General features: G+C 37.6%; 1 protein-coding gene across 1 annotated transcript in view; it reads left to right on the top strand.

Annotated features, from left to right (window-relative positions):
* The window catches only part of LOC113519897 (homeobox protein homothorax), a 409,098-nt gene that overhangs the window by 380,213 nt on the left and 3,064 nt on the right, over positions 1–25,821 (top strand). The window contains exons 12-13 of the mRNA XM_052900545.1: positions 17,957–18,015; positions 25,376–25,570. Of these exons, the coding sequence (XP_052756505.1) occupies positions 17,957–18,015; positions 25,376–25,548 (232 nt within the window). The 3' untranslated portion in view covers positions 25,549–25,570. The remainder of the gene's footprint in view (positions 1–17,956; positions 18,016–25,375; positions 25,571–25,821) is intronic.

Here is a 25,821-nt window from a genome sequence, read left to right as displayed (position 1 = left end):
CCATTCCGGACCTGGGTGTTACACGCTGCTGGCTTGTTTTAAAGTCTCGTAATAAAATAATCGTTACTTAGCATATTAATAAGGCAATAAAGAGAGATGCTCCAATTATAATGGACATTTATTACAAAATACAGCATCGAAACTGCGTGTAGTACATGCAATAAACGAAAAATTACTACATCTACAATGATAATTAAGAACGTTCTGACCTAACTGAACGCATACTTGGAGTAGTTTGATGCGTCTTAATAACGTTCGCGCCATGTAAAACTGGTATAACGAGGCGGGCAATAAAAACAAAAACATTACGGCGTAGTTAATGGACGCCGCCCTCGTATTTCGTTCAACATTCTAAGAAAATGATAAGCGACAAGAGTCGAGATAAAAAGCAAAATGGCGAACCACGAAATGTCACGCGGCCTCGCGGTCGCATCACTATGCAAATATGCCTTTTAATTATTTAAAATATCTTTACAACGATCTCTAGTAGATCGTTGGCTTGCATTTCTTTTGAAACAATTATGTTAATAGCTAACGAGAGTCAGACGAGTGATAATTTACAATTGGAGTGGTAACGGTAATGGCGCGCGGCCGGTGCGTTCCGTTTTTCACTTGCAGGCAGACGTCATAATCCGCTTCGTTTGGATTTGTGCCGTTCCGTGCACCATATAACTTTGCTTATAAATTCAGCTGCGTCTGGCTGTAACGCACTCATACGTAGTATTAGACGAGGAGCTCGAATTAATACGAGCGGGGCGGCGGAACACCTGCGTCTCGCTTGTTTCTTTCCTACAAAATTAACTCTAGACGCGAACAATGGAGCGCGCCCCGCCCGCAAACTTTTGCACTGTTATTTTTTTTCCTCCGACTGCGGTGGCTATATTTCAAACTGTCATACTTAATCTTTTTATCAAAGTTAGTTAAACGCTGTAAGAAGTGCACCCGTCTGCGTTGTGAAGTTTTCATCTGCCCTCTAATTACGTTACGAGTTTGTGAGCGGAGTTTTATTATGAAATTAACAAGTTTTCATAGTATTTTAGCGATGCTGTTTCCTTTAGTATTTCTCTATTACATCTTTTATTGTGTATACGACCTTTTAGAACACGCTGATTGCCAAAATCGTTTAAATCCAAATATAAATTAACATCACTGTCAAGACGGTTTAATTTAATAAATTTGTTTAGAATTATTTTGTTTAATTCCGTATTTGCAGTCTCTTTCTGTGTTGCTAGTGAATTGAACTACGTGTTATTTTGTGGAATTATTTTGTTTAATTCCGCTACCGTTGGTATGTGTGCGACTGCCAACACTCAAACTACTTATACTATGGCCAGAAGTTCTACAACCTACTGTATTAACCATCAATCTTCAACTACCAATTCGTCCAAGCACGTTTTGCGACACGTGTTTCACCTTTAAACGAGGCATCTTCAGACTAATAGTGCTTGGACGAATGTTCGAGTGTTGGCAGTCACACACGTACTAATGGTAGCGGAATTAAACAAAATAATTCCACAAAATAACACGTAGTTCAATTCACTAGCAACACAGAAAGAGACTGCAAATACTGTACTTAATCTATGTCTATTAAGGTAAATAATAAATAAAATATTAGGTATACTGTAGCCAAGATAATATAAAGGTTCCTAAATTAAAAAAAAAAATATAATGTTGCAAGTACAACAATCAATATTTGCTGTAATTTTCAATAGTATGTATTGTTCCTTTATACATGTTTCCTTCACTTGTAGGTACTTAGTATCTACGTAAACTTTATTGGTTAATAAATTTTTTGATAGTCTAATTGGCATAGGTTCCTTTTATACCACTGAGGTGACAAACAAGCGTACGGCCCACCTGATGGAAAACGGTTACCGTAGCCTATAGACGCATGCAATACCAAGGGTATTACGCGCGCGTTGCTGACCCTGAAGAGACCTCTTTAACCCCCTTTTAATAAAGAAAATAGGTGTTCTGAAATTGTATGTTTGTCTTAAATAAAAAATAAATACAATTAATTGTACGCGAATGCAAACAAAGGAATACTCAGAAAATAGGTATACTAGGAACACTTTTGGTGGCAGATATGTAATATCTTATGTAAATAGATAAAACCAGCTTTGTAATGGCGGCCATATAAAATTTTAGAGGCTATGAGTGTGAAACAGATACAAGGGATTAGTAAACAATTCAATTATAGACAAATTTAAAATTAAAATATAAAAAAAGTCGAAAATTCCTGAGGAGCGCGCTTACTAATTAAAATCCAACCGTTGTTTATTCAACGTTTCGCAATTCGCAATACCAGAGCAACAGCAGGGCCTAGGAGCGAATAATTTATATTTAATTTAAACAAGACGACATTGGTATTCGTAATACGAGTGCGTAATTAAAATTCCCGCCGCGGTGGCGGTGCGCCCCTCCCCCGCGCCGGCGCTCGCCACCGCCCCGCGCACACCCCTGCTGCCATGTCGCGACAGTTTTCGCGCCAATTCCAACGCGCCCGGAAATTAATTGTGACAGGAAGACGCAGCGGTCACATCCTGCGTTCCGTTACTGTATGCGATTGCATTATCGGCACGCGTCCATTAATTTAATTAATGTAACACTTAATAAGTATTCACAAATACGCATCGCGTGTTTTGCACCTTGAGCTATTAAAATATTGGCAATATTTACTCCCAGTCTTTTACCATCACAGTTAACAACCTTTGGAATGCACTGCCTTTTTGAATTGATATCAAAAAGTCCCTAACCGAATTTTCCTTAAAAAATTCCCTTCTTTTTTTTTATACAACTTAGAATGGCTAACAAGCTGACGGCCCACCTGATGGAAAGTGGTAACCGTCACCTATAGACACGAGCAGTACCATGGACATAACAGAGTATACTGTTTCGCCCATGATATCCCCCATGCGTTGCTATTCCTGAGGACTCGGATGTTATTCCTCTGTACCCAATAAATTCTCCCTCTGGTATCGTTATCGTTACTTCAAATTATTACACCAATGGTCGTGTAGTCCCGGTATAGAATAGGCCACCCCTTCCTTTCCTGTAAGTATCGTAAAAGGAAAATAAGGGAGGGCAAGGGATGGGAAGCAAAGTCCCTCTTTATACATTTCTAAAGCCTAGCTGCGGTTGCCAACCCTCCTGCCAAGCATGGCAGCTACTGCAAACCCCTCCAAAGACAGCAAAGGTTGATATAATTGATCATTGCAACAATAAAGAGCTTATATCTAAACTGTTTTATAATTAGTCATAACTTATATATGTATTATATACAGGTACTTTATATATGTATTGTATGTTCCAGAGGGAGACTGTACAAAAGTTGATTGCTTGGGTACCTCTGTCCCATTCGTGTTTCTACCGTGAAGCAGTTTTGTTTGCATGGCTGTGTTTCGGTTCGAAGGGTGGGATATGGCGTCAATTTACAGGGTACAGAGGAATAACACCTGAGTCCTCAGGAATGGCAAGGCATGGGGGGTATCATGGACGTAACAGTATACTCTGTTATGTCCATGGTACTGCTCATGTCTACAGGCGACGGTTACCACTTTCCATCAGGTGGGCCGTCAGCTTGTTTGTCATTCTAAGTTGTATAAAAAAAAAGGTCTGGCCATGTCATTTTAGGTCTTGCAAGTCACAAATCCAACTACACATCGATTGTAACTACCATCTTCAGGCGGAACACATAGCATAACCAAGTCCTTAAAGACTTCACAGGAATCTATGACAAACCCCTAAACAAGCCCAACCAAACTTTAGATAAAAAAAAACCTGCCTTCCTTTATTGCTCGTTTTACAAGAAAAAAAAAAGAAAAAAAAAGTTCAACGTCATACCTACTGCCACGTTCTACCATCTCGCCGTTCGCATTTCAAATTTAAAATGCATCCGATTTTTATTTCTATTACTTTATGTCTATTACTCAGACTATATAATTCATTACGGAATCACTTTTTCATGATAATACAGTCCGACAACGGGTTATCAGTTGAAAACATTTCAACATTCACGAATTTCGAGTATATCAAAAAGATATCCGACTCGCGGCGCGGCCTACGTGATTTATTCATATCGATTACTTAAATGCCATCACTCGTTACGGAACTGGTTGACCATTGATGTAATCGAAGAAGCAACGGCCACATTCGTCGTTAAAAACCTTATAAAACGCTACAACAATTAATAAGTGTCAAGTTTAACATTTCATTAAATAAAAGCCGATAAAATCGTCATAATCTATCGTGCTCGCAGCGCATTTACATAATTCTCCGGCGGCCATTTCAAATTTCGTATTTAGAAGCGTCAATTTCGTAAAAGGAACACGTTCGGGTGCGCGACTCCGGTTTCATTGATGCGTTCGAAAAATGAATTGAAATTTTTCTTTTATAATTCGCTTTATTGCGGATTTCACGCTGGCCGACAATTGTCCGATCTCTGTTGGCATCTCGAGTTCGCCGCGAGAGACACATTCGTTATGTTCACTAAGGGCCTCTAATGGCCTCGCCTGAACCCGAGTGGCCCTTAAAATTTTAACCATCCTTTTATTTATGGTCGCTTTTGTCTCGTGCGCGATACAGCTATCGAGCCGAGGAATCTATTCGTTATGATTTCATGTTCAGTGGAATCGATTGAAACGAAAACGATAATGACGGTAATATTTATGTGTGTAATAAAAAAACCTAATACAAATTTTATACAAAGTTGCAAGGTATATTGTATTTAAGACTTGTATGTGTATATTGCAATGCAATTATCTATTAAATTGTCTGCAGGTGCGGTGTAATAGCGTTGTCAAGGCTTGGCCATTAAAATAATGCATCAAAATGGCGCTGAAATTTTAAACACGTGGGAAACAACGATATAGGTGGTGCTACTGAGAGCGCTCTCGATCAAACTTATCAGTATATTGCTTCGAGATGAGATAAATCTATGGGGCTGGACTAAGTGGGAATGGGTATTAAATATGACATTTCTTATTTATTGAGATCATCACCGAAAATCCAAAGAGTAATTTTAATTTTTTTTCATACAACTTAGAATGGCAAACAAGCTGACGGCCTACCTGATGGAAACTGGTAACCGTCGCCTATAGACATGAGCAGTACTATGGACATAATAGAGTATACTGTTTCGCCCATGATACCCCCCATGCGTTGCCATTCCTGAGGACTCAGGTATTATTCCTCTGTACCCAGTAAATTCACGCCATATCCCACCCTTCAAACCGAAACACAGCCATGCAAACACAGCTGCCTCACGGTTGATACACGAACGGGACAGAGGTACCCAAGCAATCGACTTTTGTACAAAGTCTCCCTCTGGTTTTAAATCAAACTAAACATCTATATTGTTATAAATCATTACGTAGTTGGTCTTTCTTTCTTTACCTGATATTTTTACAAGAGTATTCATTATTTTTATTGAATTATCATAAAATATAATATGAAATGTTGAAGTCCTATAAAGACATCGCAAATACAGGCAGAAGACTTCCCAATTTTTTTGTTACCCGACATCTTTTCTAATTTAGAACCGATTTTAACACATCTTTTTGCTATTCATTCCATCCATTAATATGGGACAACCATATTAATTTAATTCTGATTGATATACTGTTTTTTTTTAACTGAACATAATATCAAATTTCAAATTTTGTTAAATTTACTTGTAACTGATCAAAATTACGTTTAATCGACTAAATCGCATTTGTATCGGCCTCTTAACTCGAGACTGATACACCCTTTAACTAGAGTCGAGCGACACACAAAGCTCTTATCTGGTACCTTGCTTTAAAAAACTGCGCTTCGGCATTGTGAGTGGACGATTGTAATACGATTATTCTACGTGCAACACTAATTTGAGTGTTGCCAACACGCGAATACGCCATTACAAAATTGGAACACGTTTAAGAGAAAGCGCCATTTTCAGGAATAGAGATGTGTGGGCGACACAAGCGCCATCAGGTGGCGACCGCTTAAAATTCTGATCCACGGCCACATCATTAATTTGACGAATGGCCGGCGTAACGGGACGCGGGAGGCCATAGGGCACCGTGTGCGGCGGATTTACCTCGCGCATTCCTTTCTCGAAATTATTTGAATTTAGAACGCGATCCAAGTTTGTTTTTCCAGCCAATTACATTTGTGATCCGGGCCGGTGTTTACACGGTTTTAGGTTATTATTATTTTGACAAGATCGATATGAATCGTGACACGCCAGTAAACAAATCAAAGTAAGCAAAGCTTTTATACCCTGTCTGTTTGTTACGTTATTTATAAAATGTATTTCACTATCATCGAATTCATATAACACTTTTGTTAAAATGCAAAACAATGTAAACATAGTTTTCAAACATGTTTCTTGATAAAATTTAATACATCATCGATAAAAATAAAAAAAAAAATATACATCAGTATTCGAATTTTAAACTAAACACTTTATAGAAATAGATAGATTGTAAGAAAACTAATTAATGAAATAAGATATAATGTGACTGTTATTAATGGATTATTATTAAAAGAAATATATATAACATTTTTTTATGTTATTTATAACACTAGGAGGGAAGAGACAGCAATGTAAGACGCCCAAAACGCACAGGGCGCCAGCCGCCTTGGCAATCCATCACAGCTCGAAATTAGTTCCCGCGGCGGCCGCAGCAGCCGCATGGCGCCGCTGTCGCACTCATTAGCGGTTACATCCTGCTGCTGACGATCTCTGCTCTCTTATGCAACATTCGTATAATGTATCAGTTTTTCGTACAAAACAAACAAGATATTTGCCGAGATGTTAGACACAGCTGTTTTCAATAAATAACAGAGTCACCTCAACCCTTTTCGGAATTTGGCTATATTTAATACAAAATAAATTCGGGCTGCACGTCAAGCAATCAACTCAATATGGCGCCAGGGTCGACCTATTATCGCGATTGCATGTTATCCGCGACCCTGTCTCCGGATGCGGCCACTACGTCCGCGACAGTATTCGACCCCTCGACACTTCACATGTTGTCAGTAAATATAAAACAATATCGCTGCCCGCGTCGCTCTGCTTCTCTTACTTTTTCAAAATCATACAATAGATTTTGATTTTTTTTCTAATAATGAAATGGTAACCCACACCGTCTGCGGTAACGGTATACACTGGCGGGGCAGTGAGGGATGATAGGTGAGAATGAAAAAGCAAGTCAGTTAGCCCATCGTGATGAATACACCCGAAATTCAGCACAAGGAGGACCACGTGGAGGTCGACCTAACAGAATATATTGCTAGCAATGGGACTAATAGTTCGCATTACTAATAATCCCCCCCCCCCCTTAAATAACGGGTTTTAAAATAACAGCCTTTTGATATTTTTTTTTACAAATAGAACTTTCGTATTAACCTGTCCTAATTATATCTTCTAGAGGAAAAAGGGACAATTAGTAATGCGGCCTATCAGTGCCATTGCTAGCAATATACCCAGTTTGAAATCTTGAGTTCTGCAAGTCGTTGCCATGTTTGGCAAGCAGTTAGGCTTACTGCTACGTGTATCCATACATTAAATAATATCATTTAAAAGGGCAAGTTATATAAAAAATTTTCTAATATTTTTTTTTCTCCCTAAAATAATTTTTGTTCGTATAAGTTTTCGCGATGCATTCTCGTACTTCACGTGTGGTTACGAGTGCATTACTCGCTGTAATTGTGGCCGCAACGCAAGCGACGTTTTCAGTTTTGACACCATCTGCGACACTTTGAGATATTTACTGCCGACTTATGTCGCCCTGGTGTCTAATTAGTAGAGTGTTAATGTTGAGTTGTCATCGTATTTTATTAGTTCGCCAAAAGAAATGCTTAAAAACATTTTTACAAAAAAAAAACACGCTATATGACCGACTTTAAAAAGATAGAAGTTCTTAATTCGATTGTTTTTTTTTTTTATGTTTGTCACAATTGAAGTAAAGGAATGCTTAAAAACATTTTAACATCTAAAACACACTTTTCAACCGACTTAAAAAAGACGCAGGTTCTCATTTTATTGTTATTATTATGTGGTATTAGTTTTTTTTTTTATGTTTGTCATAATTGAAGTCAAATTTTTTTATAAAAATCAATTAAAAAAAAAGAACAATTTATGTATTTTCCTTTTTTTGTATATGGATAAATAAATAAATAAATTATTTGCATAACTTACAGCACACAAACAATAACAGACATAGATATAAAAAATATAAGAACACATTTTATATATATATATATAGAAGCAGTTGTGTTTGCATGGCTGTGTTTCGGTTTGAAGGGTGGGATATGGCGTGAATTTACAGGGTACAGAGGAATAACACCCGAGTCCTCAGGAATGGCAACGCATGGGGGGTATCATGGGCGAAACAGTATACTCTGTTATGTCCATGGTACTGCTCGTGTCTATAGGCGACGGTTACCACTTTCCATCAGGTGGACCGTCAGCTTGTTTGTCATTCAAAGTTGCATAAAAAGGTATATTAACAAATCTCTATTCGTATAAAAACATTTATAAATGCTATTATTGAAATTGCAGTATCTTTCCGCAATGGAACTATTTTATTTATTTATTTAAACTTCAATGCCCAATTATAATGTAAGTGAGTGTACATATGGCGGACTTGACACCTAATGGCGTTCTCTACTAGTCAACCATGATACAAGCAGAAAATTAAAAGTAGGTGATGCATTTACTACTAAAATATGTACAAATATTGTTAGATATTCTGCCAACCAAGTTTTGTTTATTTATTTATAAAAGTGTCACCAATCTAATATTGTCACATTCACGTTGTAATAATCGATTACGACGCTCCCCTAGCAATTATTAGAATAAAAACATCAGTCCAAATCTGCGGTACCCTAGTACCCTAACAATTAACGCGGTACCATGTGTTGCGTTAGTCATTTCGCGTGATGAGGACCCGGGGTCGGGGGTCGGACTCGATGGCGATATATTGCGCTCTGTAATTACACCCACCGGCTACCAGGACGCCATAGGATTAAGGAGCAATTCTCCTTAAAATGACGCGTTTACCGCTTCCCGTAAATTACGATTTTTGCTCACTTTATGGGCCCCTAGTGAATTAATTAGTTTTCTGAAAGATTTTTTTTTTCAAACTTATTTCGAGAATGCGATATTAAATTAATAGAATAATAAAATATCCAGAGACTTCAAATGTGACGAGCTAAAACAGTGCTGTTAAAAATATTAATTAACAAATTGTACTAACACTGCTAAAGATAAATTGGTAGAGAAATTAAAACGGAAAAGTTGAAATTAATAATCATAGAGTAACCAGTCTTATTATTTTTAAAAAAATATGTTTCTATTTTATCCTATGTCTATATATATTGTTATTTATTTCAGTCGTTAACTACCCACTGCTAGATATAAGCTGTTATGAATGTAATCTATGTTTGTGGTTCGGAACGCAACTTACGAGCTGTCAATTTAGAATCGGTAGAAAATGTGACATGTCGCTCATTCAGTGAAAAATAAAATAAAATATAAACCTTAACAAATGAGATCCATTTCTTTAAACCTCAACATAAGCCTTCCCCATAAGGGAAGTTTTGCCAGTAGTTACCATGCTTGGCAGGCGCGTTGGCAACCGCAGTTAGGCATTTGAGGATATTTTAAGAAGGGCATACATATATAACGAAAAATTAAGACAGTTAATCTTATGTTTGAATTTATAACTCCATGTCTCAAAAACTCTATGAAATGGTCTTAAAAAATTCAGAGATTCCTCACGGAAACATCAAGATGTTGGGGGGATAGGGATTGTTAGTAATGGTGACTGAGAATCCCATTGCTAGCAATATACCCAACCAGGTCGACCTCCTCGCGGTTCCCCCTGGAAACTATCATGGTTAATTCCTGATGAATTCATCATGACGGGCTAACTGGCCTGTTTTCATTCTCAGCTATCAATCTTCACTGGTGCTCCGCCAGCGTATCCCGTTAGCGCAGGCGGGGTTACCATACCATTTTCACCCATCAAAAAAGATTTTTACTGAACTAAGTTCACTGGATATTCGATAAGAATTACTTTGTTCAAACGACTGCCAACACTCGAAGATTGCCCACTACTGTTACTAGCAGAAAGTCCACAACCTTCCATATTAGCCATCAATCTCTGACTGCAAAACAACACAGCAAGATGGTAAAATAAAATAATACTGTAACATCTACAACAAGGCCATAACATTAACAGGCCGATATCGCATCGCACCCGTGATCCCCAGCTACGACTATATTGACTGGTCGCACCTATAATTGGCTGATCTAGGGCAGTTTCTATGCGCGCAGCGACGTAGGATTTCATGAAAAATATTTATCGCCCACCAAGGGGACCCTGTATGGATTAGACATATTTGTAGCTACGTGACAGTCGGCCCGTCGAGTACCTTTTGTTTCCTTTGCCTACAATTTTGTGGTATGCGCGGCCATTTTGTTAAAAACAAAGTTTAGATTTGGAGTTAAAAAAAATATATAATAGAATGGAAAGCATATGACTATTTAAAAAGCTTTAATCGTTCATTCATTCTGCCATAATAAAAAACTGTATCTAGAGAAAACAAATAAAAGACCAAGGAACAATTAAATGAGTCAAATAAAAGTAAAAATCACATTATGGATGTTTATCTATAAAACTGTAGAATACGTATACGTAATTACGTATAGTCCGCCAAAACCCACTGAAAACAGTTTCCCAAAGAAAAACTCAAAAAGCGAAGAAAGAAAAATGAATTTGTGCAAAAGAAACAGTTGTGTTTTTTTTTTGAACAAACTAAATATTAAAAGTAAAATAAATTCATAAAAGTCTAACATGCTCATATGAGAAATATTATATGATTTGACTACAATGTAGAACATATTAAAATGTCCTATGTTACTGGAACTAAAACAAATAACTCTTAACTGGGTGTCAGCCATCAATCACCTGCACACTATAGCCGGCTGGATATCTCGAGACATCAAAATGAGATCCGTTCGTCTGTCCGCGGTGGATTTACTGGATCCAAAGGCATTTGTACAGGAGCCCGGAATTATTCACCCTTTGGACTGCCGCGATCACTATACAATTGCAAACACTCGGTTCTGTTTACAAATCTTTGAGATTTACACCGAATCTGTCAGCCACCATTTGTAGGGGAGCGAAAGATGTCCGACATTCAAACAAACTTTGTGTTCGGCTGCAATTTTTATTTCACAACCGTATCTGAAACATTTCACTAAACTTATTGAATGAGATGAAATTGTATATTTTTGTCGAAGTTTTTATGATTTCCTGACAGTTGCGCACGCCACAAACGGGCGACAGGAAAAACAAGTTGGTAATAATGAATTATGTGAATGTGTTGGCAAAACCGCGCAGCCCAATGTTTTGTCCTCCGGGTCGAACTGTTACGCCTAAGTGCCTAACTGTATTTTGTAACCTAAATTTATCTCTGATTTCATAATTTATTATACATTTCATAATGTACTGTAGTGCCCTTTTGGGTATTGTTTCTTTATTGTTAAATAAAGTAACTTTATTATAATTTTAATCTATTTTTTACACAAATTGAGTTACGAGAGCCTATTTTTAAATCAGTGAAACGTTAGAAAGCCTATTCTCATAATTAAATATCTACCAGCAGACCTTTTTCATTGCTATCAACGTCAATTTATCAGCATCTAGGTATCAGGAGCGCATCCCTACCGAGGAGGGTAGGGCGAGTGACCGAGGGCTATCTCGGGCGGCTTTATGAAAACTAATGCCTTCATTTGGCGCGACTCCGTCCACTGGCGATAAGCTATGTCGCCCTGGTGCCTCGGGATTACGAAAAGTCGGGATTCGACCGGTTCCGTCCTTGTCCGATAAAAGTTTGGGGACTGGAAATCGTGTTTGTATTTTAAATGGCATGAAATTAAGCGATTCGGTCGGGTTGGTTGTTTGTTATGGATGCCGTTATGTACTTACCTTCATCCAATAGGATTAGAATCGAATTCAACAGTTCAGAAAGGTTGGCCAATAAGATGCGAGGTGGTTATACCGTGTCTTGATTTTTTTTCGAACACAATTCAAAAATATGTCGTTATAACAAATATAATTTCTGCGAACTCGTTCAAAGTATTCATACAACAGTTGTTAGGCACATTTGAACGCTCCCATTCGCATTTTTGGGCGGCGTTTCTCGCGAAACACGACGGAATCGAGCGGGCTCGGTGGAATTAAGGCTTAATTAGGGAAAAACGGAATTTATTGCCGACGGTAATACCTCAGTCTCGCCCACCTGCCCTTTCTGTTTGCGCACCTAAACGCCTAGCTGCTCAACTACTCGGATGTCGTTGGGCCTCCCCGCGTCGCTTCGCCCTCTTTGTTGATTATACTGCGTGCACACGGTCTTTTCCCAATCATTTCTGATTATTTTTATTTTGTATACTGCTGTTTTCTAATATTATAAGTGTGAAAGTTTGTAATGTTGTTTGTATGTTTGTTTACTCTTAAACGGCTGAACGGATCTGAATGACATTTGATACGTGAGTAAATTAACAACTAGTTAGTAATATTGTAAACACTGAAAGTTTACAAAAATGTTTGGAATCGACTTCCAGCAGCAGTATTTCCGAACCGATACGACATCATAACCTTCAAGAAAAGAGCATATTCCTTTTGCCACTTTTTCCACACCTGCAATACCGTTGTTGTTGTGGATGATCACGGGCAGCGGTAGTCACTTACCATCAGGTGAGCTGCATGCTCGTTTGCCCTCTGTGTTTTGAAAAAAAAAGATAAAACCTGAAATTTAATAATATAATTTAATAATAATACACATCATATTGGTCGTATGGTCCCAGCTCAGAATAGTCCACCCCTTCTTTTCCCATGAGTATCGAAAGAGGCGACTAAGTGAGGGCGAGCAGGGTTCCTCTTTAAACAATTGCCAAGCGTGGCAACTATTGCCAACCCCCCCCCCCCCCCAGGGTGCGGCTTATATTCAGCAGTGGACAGTTAAAGGCAAATATAATAATACAACAGTTCACTCACCCATTTCAATCAAGAAAATCCAATAAATTATACATAACTCAAGCGGCCGACCCGTCATTTAAGGAATTCAACCCTTACCCGTTATTTAATTTGCTCTCAACTAATTAAAATCCAAAAAGTTTGTATCCAAATTAAATTTTAATAGTCCCGAATAATTTCTTATTACGTAAAATATAGAGTTCAAAGTCGCACGAGAAAAAAATTTCAAGTAACTCGATGGGGGTACGTATACGCCGCGTAGGTGTGGGAGCCCTCGCCCCGTCCGGAGACGTGTCTCGCGGACTAAATTGCCTTTTTAACTTTTCCTATTTAGGGAACGTCTTGAAATCACAATAATAATAATAGGTAAGGAACGCCACGGGATCGAGTGGACATCCGATTATCATAACGTATTTACTTGGGCTTCCGCCGTATCCTTATTAATATATATTGCTATGTTGCAAATTACTATTGCCAAATTTTTTATCTGTGATAATAATGAAGAGGGAAAATTTTATTGTTTATTTGTTTGTTTGTAATGCAACTCAAAGATTACTCGAGCAGTTTTAATAATAAAAACTAAAGTGCTAAATCGATTTTGATAAAATTTCTATGCACCCAAATTGTAAATATATCCATTTAGAAGAAAAATCCCAAATTTGTTTAGAAATAATAATTTTATATATATATATATATATATATATATATATAGTATTGCAAAAAAATAAATAGTAAATTCCTAGCTGTATCCCGCCATTTCGCCCGCGTGAATCAATACATAAAGCGTCCTATATGCTAGGTTAGGATATAATCTACCTGTGTACCAAATTTCATTCAAATCCGTTTAGTAGTTTTTGAGTGATAGATTAACAAACATCCATCCTTTTGTCAATACCAACTTTCATATATATTACATTAATAGTATTTGGAAATACATTTAATGTCATGTTATGTATGTGTACAGAGGAATAACACCTGAGTCCTCAGGAATGGCAACGCATGGGAGGTATCATGGGCGAAACAGTATACTCTGTTATGTCCATGGTACTGCTCATGTCTATATGCGACGGTTACCACTTTCCATCAGGTGGGCCGTCAGCTTGTTTGCCATTCAAAGTTGCATAAAAAAAAATAGCATCTAATCTACATATCTGCGACAAAGTTTACATTCAACTTTATAGCATTCCAAGCATTTAAAAAACTAGAATACAATTAAAAACATACGTTCCGTACGAAAGAGGGCGCCACTGTAAGCTAATCTTATTTCAATTACACAAATCTGCATACGGGATGCGTTCTATGCACTTTTTAGACTGCATTGAATTACCCGCTTCGCTATTTGACACTCGCACTGTCAACCCTTTCGTGCCGCTGGCGAAATTATTAACGAATCCTTATGATTTATGGCCCCCCGGACCCCAGTTATCGGGGGCCATTAGACTCGTTATAAAATAATACATTTTGTACATATGTAAATTTTATCTAGGCAGAGTTTTTTTGTTACGTTCCCTCACATTACTGTTATGTTTTTAATACAATGAACTAATGTATACTGTTATAAAATGTTTTATAAAAAATTAATTAAAATCCAAAATAGTTCTTAATGTTTTTCATTTTAAAACTAGTTGTATCTCGCGACTTAGTCTGCGTAAATCAAAGTATATATATATATATATATATATATATATATATATATATATATATATATATATATATATATATATATATAATATAAATATGGGGCAATTTAATATTGTCACTACTATTGACACTATCTTATTTTAAACTGACTTCGAAAAAAGAATTGGTTATAAGTTCGTTTGTATATATTTTTTTTATGTATGTCTACTGATTTCTCCGTCAATTGTGGACCGATTTCAAACATTCTTTTTTGTTTCAAAGAATACACTCCTGAGGTGGTGGTAGTCTAATGATGGAATCCCAAGAAAATCGAGGGCAACCCTCAGATTTTATACGCACATATATCGTCACAGTCGTAGAATACTGACGGATCTGACAAAGATTACATATAAAGATCCGTCAGTATTCTACGACTATGACGATATGGTGTTTAATATATTTTTCAAAACTTATTGTTATGACTTATCAAACAAAAATAGTTACGTTATCTTATTTAAAAAAAAAAAAAAAAACAAATTATGTAAAAAAATTTTCTTCACAAAAACGCATTAAGATGTACGCGATAAAAACTCAGTGATGACATTTTAATTACTCAGCGAGGCTATAACGGTTAAATGCTTACTTACTTCGTAATTGCCATATCAGAATATTACAATAACAACTGTCAAAATTAATACAAGGCTCGATTTAGCGAATGGCCGGTGAGCGTCGCAAAATTCGTCTCGTTTTTATCCCCACCCCACTCCCAAAGGAGCCGGGGCATCCGGGGCGTTCGGGGCATTATGGACCCGGCCCCGGCGGATGAAGAGTTAATGAACTAATACAGATATTAACAATACATTAGTCGCATCGGACGCTCTCGCTGCGTACCGCGCAAGCAATTACTCCGGCCCTTGTCGGGGGATAGTGGACCCTTTTGCGCCTCTCGCACGCTAATTTCGAATGTCCTCTACGTTTCGCCGTTAATTTTATATTTATATAAAATATATTTATATAATTTATATTTATATAATTTATATTTATTTTATACATCTGTTAAAATGCTCGATTTCGTAATAAGTAAAAACCTTTGTTTAATAATTGCTTGGCCAATTTATACGTAAATTTTATTTGATTTTTGTCCACTACTTCATACACGTGGTGGATGTCAGAAATAGGAAAATTAATGAAATAGACCAATTGTAGATGGCATATTTAGATAAAAAAAATTATATAAAAGAACAAGTTCACTTTAAGTTGATCGTGTCTGGATATCTTAATGTCCCATTGCAGAAAAAAAAACATAGTTGTCAAATTTTTTTTTAAACATTTTTCCTTTAATTTTGAACATGAATTATATCACCTTGATTTATTTCACCAATAAAAAAAATCCTGCAAAGAAGGGTTAAGTTTTCACAGTGATTTTCACACTTCAGGAATGAAAGTGTGAAAATCGCAGTCAATTTGTTACAGTTATTTTTTTTGTGTGATAAAGGAACAAAAATACATACAATACAGACAATAAATTTCTAAAAAATATTTGTTATCTGTACACATTAGACCTCTCCCATAGACTGTCAAAGCTACGGGGCAATGGCCCCGTAAAACTGCAATAGGGAATGCCCTATTGCAGTTTTACCATTAGCTTAATTTTACCCATAGTGGTCATGCTTAACAGGTACATCGGCTACCGAAATTTGGTTTTGATGTTTTACACTGCTGCCCATCCTTCGACCACTAAATAACCTTAGTTGCCTCTTATGACAAAGGAAGGGCTGGTCCATTCCATGCCGTGACTATAGGGCTATATGTACATACCTACATAAATATACATGATATATATGAGCTAGATTGCGCTGATATTAATCGAATCACAAAGCAATCGGAGGAATATCTCGCAATCGTACAAAATTCATACTGACAGTTAATTTGGAAATGCAGCGGCGGCAGGCGGCTCGGCCGCCCGCCTGCCGCCCGCCTGCCGCCCGCCAGCCGCGCGCTCGTGGCCGTTTACTTATTCAGCAGCCATACAACATATTGCTCAAGTAATTGTTTCAAAAACTTCACACACCCACGTATTTATGTACTCCTGGTATATGATTTTTATATAACTATAATTTTATATGTAGGAGGAAAGTTAGCTTCGACATTATTTATGTTCATTTATCATTTAAGTGAAAATAAAATACTATTTATATAATATTTATTTATATTTATAGTTATTTATATTTATAATATTTATTTATATTTATAGCGTTTATAAACATATTTGGCGATGTATTAATAATTTGTCCGGGGATGGTGATTAGTGTCAGTAGTCTAACTTCTATAAATAGAGGGGAAAAGGATTGTTAGTGATGGAGACAGAATCCCATTGCTAGCAATATACGCAACCAGCTCGACCTTCTCGCGGTTTCCCCTGGAAACTATCATGGTTAATTCCTGATGAATTCATCATGATGGGCTAACTGGCCTGTTTTCATTCTCGTCTATCACCCTTCACTGGTGCTCCGCCAGCGTATCCCGTTAGCGCAGGCGGGGTTACCATACCATTTTCACCCATCAAAAAAAACCTTCTATAATTTTACAATTTTTTTGATTCTTAATTACTTTTTTGTTTCCAACTACTGTACAATTACTCTTTAGTAATCAAAATTTAATTCATTCTCTTCTAAAGAAGAAATAAATTATAGATAACACGCTAGAACCTGCGTCGGTCGTGCTAGGTCGCGTACAACGTGGTTTCAGATGAGTTTTTCCCGCGAACGCTCAGGCTGTAGAATGAACTCCCTGCCGAGGTTTTTCCTAGGGACCACAGTATGGGGTACTTCAAAAAGGATGTTACTATCAATTTAACGATATTTTAAGTATAGATTATTATTATATTTTATATAAAGAGCTATAATTCAAATGTAGGGGCTTTATGCAACGCAATTTCAGGTAAATAGTATCTACTTACCTGAGGGTCTACCATGAAATGAAATTCCGAAGTTTTGAACTCAATTTCGTGTTTACGAAAACACGAAATTCAGTCCAAAATTTCGATATGAATCGAAATTGGCCCAATACATGGAATTTAACATTTTATTCGTCATAAATCCTACTATAAAAGTCCAAAAAAACGATATTTTTAAACGGTATGTATTATTTAATTTTAACATCAAATTTGTGATTCAGCCCGGAAATTTCAGAAAACATTTCATGGTAGAAGTGTCACCGATGCGAAAGTTTAAAATTAACATTTCAACAATGTTACTGTACTTATTGTGATGAACATTTTCCTAAAGCAAACTGTCTCTTTGTTTCAGGTTTATCAACGCGAGACGTAGGATAGTGCAGCCAATGATAGACCAGTCAAATAGAGCAGGTAACATTTTTCTTGTACATCTAAACTTATATACATCTAAATGAAAGGTTCCCAAACTTTAAGAGTACATTATTTTTTAACGCCCCCATTTTTTCACCTACTTAAAAACCACTATTACTTCAAGATCAACAAATCACCCCCCAAGCTTCTACACAACGCCCCCATTTTTTTTTTGGGTCTCACGCGTACCTTTTTATGACGTACAAACTTCTTTAATGGAACCTAGAACCCGGGCCCAGCCTAGCTCTCATATTTCTACTTTCGTTTCCACGTCTGTTAAAATAATTACCATTTAAATCAGGCACTTTTACCAGAGGGAGACTTTATACAAAAGTCGTTTGCTTGGACACCTCTGTCCCATTCGTGTTTCTACCGAGAAGCAGTTGTGTTTTGCATGGCTGTGTTTCGGTTTGAAGGTTGGGATATGGCAGTGAATTCACAGGGTACAGAGAAATAACACCCGAGTCTTCTGTATCATGGGCGAAACAGTATACTCTGTTATGTCCATGGTACTGCTCATGTCTATAGACGACGGTTACCACTTTCCATCAGATGGGCCGTCAGCTTGTTCGCCATTCTAAGTAGTATAAAAAAACTTTCCTTAACAAAACTTATCTATACATTGTAAACGATTTAAAAAAAGTATGTGTATATGTGCGTCTTCCCCTCAATAACATAAAACATTCATTAGATAGCTACCATTTCAATGAACCGCACCGAATTTATAGTCTCGAAAGACTGCAGCGACCTCTTTGTTCTATTCGCACGGCCAATAATTCCTTTTCGACTATCAATAGACATTACACTCACGTGTGACCGTTTGAAATTCGAAGCCGCACGTCCTGAACGACTTTGAAGTCGAAAATTGAGTTTGCCGACCGCAAGTCCGGCCTGCCTTCATACAGTATGCAAGCGCTCGCATGCACCTGAGTAACTGTCCGGCCGATACGTTCCCTCGAGGACTGCCCGCCTTTTGAAAGCTTTTAGCACTGACCATCGACGAGTTATACGACCCTGGTACTATTTATCTAGTAACGCTCAGCTGTGTCTCAAAATGGGTAAAGAAAAATATCTGAAGCGGTTTGAATGCCAAAACACTCACACCAAACTCATACAGGTTTTTTTTTATTCATTAGTACATATATGTATACATGACGGACTTAATGCTAAAAGCATTCTCTCCCAGTCAACCATAGGGAAGTGGCAGAATACTCAAATGCGGTACTACTAATTATTGATATACATACATACTAAAATTACATATATAAACGAATAAATATATATAAATAACAAATATATTTACACATATATAACATATACTATATTATATACGAAATTAAGAATAATATAATATAAAGAGCTTACTGCTCGGATAAAGTAAACAAGTGAGCATGAACGTTTTTTTTTAAAGACGGTTTAGTCGGTAGTCTGTTAATGGTGTCAGGAAGCGCGTCTACCAGAAGGAGACTTTGTACAAAAGTCGATTGCTTGGGTACCTCTGTCCCATTCGTGTTGCAACCGTGAAGCAGTTGTGTTTGCATGGCTGTGTTTCGGTTTGAAGGGTGAGATATGGCGTGGATTTACTGGGTACAGAGGAATAACATCTGACTCCTCAGGAATGGCAACGCATGGGGGGTATCATAGGCGAAACAGTATACTCTGTTATATACATGGTACTGCTCATATCTATAGGCGACGGTTAGTACTTTCCATCAGGTGGGCTGTCAGCTTGTTTGCCATTCTAAGTTGTATAAAAAAAAAGCGCGTTCCAGAGTCGTGAAGAATGTAGGAGAAAAGAATTACAGGTTACCTATATAATAGGAATGATCGATTAATAACAGCGATCTCAATAATCTTAACGCTAGATATGAATGCAAATGGACATTTAATGTTATAATAAGATACCGAAGAATATTCATGATCTTTTGATAAATTTAAAACTGTTACAAATACACTTAAGGAACGAAGCCATATTAAACGATTGTTTGAATGACAAACGTGCATGGTGTTAGTCGATCATGCACAGGTTTTTTAATGACCGTGTTATTTTAGACAAGTTAAAATAAATACACATTATGTTAACAGAGATTTAATAATAATAAATAATAAAATTAGTTTATTCATCTCCACAAATTACCATGTATAGATTATTTACTCTATACAAAATAAAAGTATCGTAATTTGTGGGAGATCTGGAGCCTAAACTAAGTCGTAACTTGTATCTTAGACACCAGGTCCCCCCCAATAAAGTATTGACAATTCAAAGTAAAAGATAGTTGCGTGGAGAGAAACAGAAGAGAAAGAGAAAAAAAAAAAAGAAAAAATTTAAAAGAGTAACTGTTGAGTTTCTCGCGGACTCTTCTCAACAGATAACAACTTCCTGAAGGCTGCAGTAGATTTTAAAAAATGACGATTTAAAAGTGCTTGTAAACAATTCTATTTGAAGAAAGATGATTTGAATTCGAACTTGACAAAACAAGGTTATGATAGTTAAAGAAAATGACTGCCGAAAAGTCATGTTTTTTTAATAAAAACAACTCGAATCATGTCACTGAACATAAAACGAGAAAAATGGAACAAAAACATCGAGAATTTCTGACGGGGAAAAAACTTTTGTCCGCCCGTCGACAATATGGTATAGAATTACAAACGAGCAATTCTATTTTTACTTTGTAATTGTAGCACACAGTCCATAAAACGTTCCCGGGGCCCGCGCGGCTAACAAAATTCCACCCTGGAAAAAAAGGACATCGCAGAAAAAGGGCTTACTCTTGCGAACGCCGGGAACGCAAGAAGGGTAAAAAAGAATAATGTCCGAATTCGTTGACCCGTCCCGAGCGATCCATCACTCGCCCCTCCGCCGACTATCGCCGATGTATGCTCGCTCGGTACCTTTATCTAGATGTGTGGATGTATTCGAGGGCCTCGCCTATTCAGGATTAGAGAGAGATCTTTTCCGTTTTTGTCTGTCTGTAATTTCGTGGACCGGGAGAAAGCTGTATTTCAATTCTATGTGCACGATTTTAATAAACCGAACGTAACGGGCGCCCGTGCTCCGCGACTGACGAGTTCAACACGATTTAATCCTCGCGAAAAGCCCAATAAACGATTGGTCGGAAATAGCATACGATGGCCGCGCTCGAACGAATTGTAATTTACAGGCCGGCACGGTAATGGCGTCGCATCACAGAGCAATTTATGCCCTTATAATAAATTCATTAGCCAGCGCCGTCGTTCCGAGCTGGAACACCGGCTATCCGTATATATGGCCACTAGCAATCGAAGCACTGACAGGGTTATGTCTGACGATACGCACACACGTATCTCGCCGACAAATTAATAAACCATGACGCTATTACGGCCGGTACAAGGGAATATGGCAAAAACGAGAATTATTGGCATGCGACGATTAATGAAACAAAGGGACGGATTGAGTCGTTCATTTCGTACGATTCTCGTGGCAAAAGCGGAACGTGCCAAATGCGGCGCACAGGGAAACGACCACGCACGCACCAGGAATACATAAACGCGAGGCGACCGCACTGCAAATAATATAGTGATTGGAAAAGCGCCTTTTGGCTTGACCACAGGAAATGCGGTGGCCATTTTCTTTAGTCCATTGCCAAAACAATTTTCCATCTATCCTATCCACCCTCCGGTTTTTCCATTTTCCGTTGTTGGCAAACTTGGCTACGTTTACATCCGCCGTTTGGCTAGTCGCTATTGTATATGGCTTGTTTAATGTTTTACCTATATGTTTGACGGATTGTTGTTTTGTTGGTGATATTTCCATTGAACGCTATAACAATAACGTCAAGGCCGCGACCTGAAGATTACCGCGTACTAAATCATAGTTTCCTAGTAGACGGGGGCTGTGTGCGGCGTCTCCGGGGGCTCGGTTATTGCTTCCTGTTGTCCTAGTAGCAGGAGCCACGCTTCAATGGACACAAAATTGCAACGGGATCTTTGTATTTTCGCTATAGTTTGCAAAATACATGGGACGCTATTAAACCATAACAGATTTTGCTGTACCAGCAGTAGGCTAGCCTAAATTTGAATACCCAAATAAATGGTCGTATAAATAGTGAGGCATTTAAAACAAAAAAAGTATAAAACGAAATTAAAAATTATATAGATTAATTAAAATAATTTATTATTATTATATCAGAGGGAGACTTTCTACAAAAGTCGATTGCTTGGGTACCTCTGTCCCATTCGTGTTTCTACCGTGAAGCAGTTGTGTTTGCATGGCTGTGTTTCGGTTTGAAGGGTGGGATATATCGTGAATTTACAGGGTACAGAGGAATAACATCTGAGTCCTCAGGAATGGCAACGCATGGGGGCTATTATGGGTGAAACAGTATACTCTGTTATGTCCATGGTACTGCTTATGTCTGTAGGCGACGGTTACCACTTTCCATCAGGTGGGCCGTCAGCTTGTTTGGCATTCTAAGTTGTATAAAAAAAATATCAAATGTTAACTAACCACTGCTAAACATAGGCCTCTCCCGTAAGGGGTGTTTAGCCAGTAGTTGCCACGCTTGGCAGGCGAGTTGGCAACAGCAGTTAGATTTTGGTGATGTTTTAAGAGGAACGCTGCTGCTCATCCTTCGACCATTTAGTTCCCTTAATCGTGTCTCTTACGATATCCACGGAGATGGAAAAGGTGGTCCATTCTATGCCGGGACCACACTGAACCTACATATTTGTCTCATAGAAATTATATCAAACTCGGTTCATTAATTTAGTTTTTAATATAAAAATAACAGCTTTTGCCACAATCGAAGCCAGTTTTTTGTGGCACAATCCAATATTTTTTTATTTTTTTTTTAATGAGTGATAATGAAATGGTGGCCCCACCCGCGCTATCTGTATACACCGGCAGGGCATCAGTGAAGCATGATAGGTGAGGATGAAGTAGATCAGTAGCCCATCGTGACGAATTCAACAAGAATTGTTCACGATGGTTTCCAGGGGAAACCACATGGAGGTCGACCTATTAGGGCATATTGCTAGCAATGGGGCTGTCAAACTCCATTGCTTCCATCAAACATTCCTTGACCATTAAGTCCCCTTATTCGTCTCTTACAATTCCCACGGACTCATTCTATGCCGGAGCCACACGCTTTAAGAATACTATGCAACATCTCAGAGGTTTTTCACTTGATCTTGATAAGGATCAACTTGAATACTAAATATTTATTAAATATACATAAATATTTAATTGATTCAAATAATTGGTGATATACATACATTTATATCAGAAGCTTGAAGGACCGATAACTGATGAGGAAAAAAAGGTTCTTGAGTGGCGACCCCGTATAGGCAAACGCAGTATAGGATTGAGTGACAACCTCAAATACATTGTAGGCAGTCAGTAAATAAATAAATAAGTAGATGCAGGTGGCCCAGAACCGTTCCTCGCGGCAGTCTATGGGCATCCCCCATAGACTGACCCCTATATTCAATAATGGGCAGATAATGGCTGATGTGATGATGATGCAACCATAAAACTAAAATACCCTTGTTTTATGGAAAATAATTTATGAAATTATCAATATAAATATATATATATATATATTTTATTGCACTTGTAAGTTACATATAAAATAATCTATTTATAAATGTTGTGAGCAAGTGTGGACTTATCTCTGATAGAGATCTCTTCCAGTCAACCCAGTACAGTGAGAAAACATTTCGTTAGCGGGCAGCTGAAGTGCTACAACTATTAATATTTAGAATACATAAACAAATATACAGTTAAATAAAATATTAAAATATATAATAAAATATTACATAAATACATACACTATAAATACATATAATACCTACCTATTTATATATAGTATGGGAATAATTTTGGCGGTAAGACATTACAGATTGATCCCATGTTTGTTCCCAACTCTCGTGAGCCAATGACGCGTACCACCATAAAGACCCCAAGGATGCCGGAAATCGGCGTCTATAATGGACGAACACCATTACTTTACGATTGATAATCCCCTGGAAATATTGCAATCGGAAACCATAACAGTTTTGTGGTAAAATTGAGCGAATTCCTATCTTGTACGGCGGGTTGACAATGAGGGGCGCAGTTAAAAAGTTTTTTGCCTTGTGCCCAGTTTTCTATATGTATTCGTATTTCTAAAAAAGGGTAGGCAGAGACAGAGTTAACGGATAAGTGTCTGAAACAGTGAACATAGAGTAACCGGTAATTGTTATATTAAAATATAATGTGTGCTTACGGAACTTTTAACTATAAGATAGACATTTAAATGTTTTTTTTTTTTTATTTTTTTTTTATTTAAAAGTTTCCTCTTGTCGGTGCAACTAATTCATGCATCTTCTTCCAGCCAGCTCTATCCCAGGCCATATCCTTGACCTCCCTATACGACATGGCATCTAGTTTTTCTTTTATCTGTCCCATGTAGTTGAACATCACAGAGTATACTGTTTCGCCCGTGATACCCCCCATGCGTTGCCATTCCTGAGGACTCAGGTGTTATTTCTCTGTACCTTGTAAATTCACGCCATATCCCACCCTTCAAACCGAAACACAGCCATGCAAACACAACTGCTTCACGGTTGAAACACGAATGGGACAGAGGTACCCAAGCAATCGACTTTTGTACAAAGTCTCCCTCCGGTATGATTGTGTAATGTTCATTATTATGTTGTTTTGTCATATGTAACATATATAATTTATATTGTTTTCTTCAAGAGCGATTGTAACTAATTAATGATATTATTTAAGTAACAAGTTTGTTTAGTGTAAGTGTAAATAAGATTGCCTGGGTACCTCTGTCCCACTCGTGTTTCAACCGTGAAGCAGTTGTGTTTGCATGGCTGTGTTTCGGTTTGAAGGGTGGGATATGGCGTGAATTTACTGGGTACAGAGGAATAACATCTGAGTCCTTAGGAATGGCAACGCATGGGGGGTATCATGGGCGAAACAGTATACTCTGTTATGTCCATGGTACTGCTCATGTCTATAGGCGATGGTTACCACTTTCCATCAGGTGGACCGTCAGCTTGTTTGCCATTCTAAGTTGTATAAAATATATATATATATATATATATATATATATATATATATATATATATATATATATATATATATATATATATATATATATATATATATATATATGATGATGATGATGAATGGATATATCATTGGATATCTATTATATTCTTTAATGCAATAACTCCTGAACGGATTACACATTAAACACTTGAAATACTGGAACACGCAGGCAAAGCCGCGAGATTTTGCTAGTGTTACATGAGAAAAAGTCAGTTGAAACTGGTTGAATACCATAAGTAACTCATATTACAGCCAGCTTAATTAACCGTACAGTGTTCTACCCGGCAGTGTTCCCGCACGCGGGGCCCAGCGGCGCGTACAGTCCGGAGGCGACCATGGGCTACATGATGGATGGACAGCAAATGATGCACAGGCCCCCCACGGACCCCGCCTTCCACCAAGGGTACGCGCACTACCCGGCCGAGTACTACGGCCACCACCTCTAATGCAGCCTGCACGTTTGTACATGTAAGTTGGATTTTGCTATATATAATTTTTCATCGTGCCTCCCACCAGATTGTTTATAATTACTCCTCTCCATCCAAAGGTTGCCTGCAAGAGATCGCTCTTAGCGATAAGGCCGTCCATTGTTTTCTCATTGTGATTATTTCTTGTAATTATTTATATTTATAATAAGTTTACTATTGTAATCTTTTGGAGGAAACAATAAAGAATATCTATCTATCTAATATGGTAAGGGTATTTTTATGAAAATGGTA

This window comes from Galleria mellonella, unplaced genomic scaffold (genome assembly GCF_026898425.1).
Source record: "Galleria mellonella isolate WM207_F2 unplaced genomic scaffold, CSIRO_AGI_GalMel_v1 utg65, whole genome shotgun sequence".
Classification (NCBI taxonomy): Eukaryota; Metazoa; Arthropoda; class Insecta; order Lepidoptera; family Pyralidae; genus Galleria; species Galleria mellonella.
The sequence above is the reverse complement of the archived record's forward strand: the minus strand, read 5'-3'. Positions and strand labels throughout refer to the sequence as shown.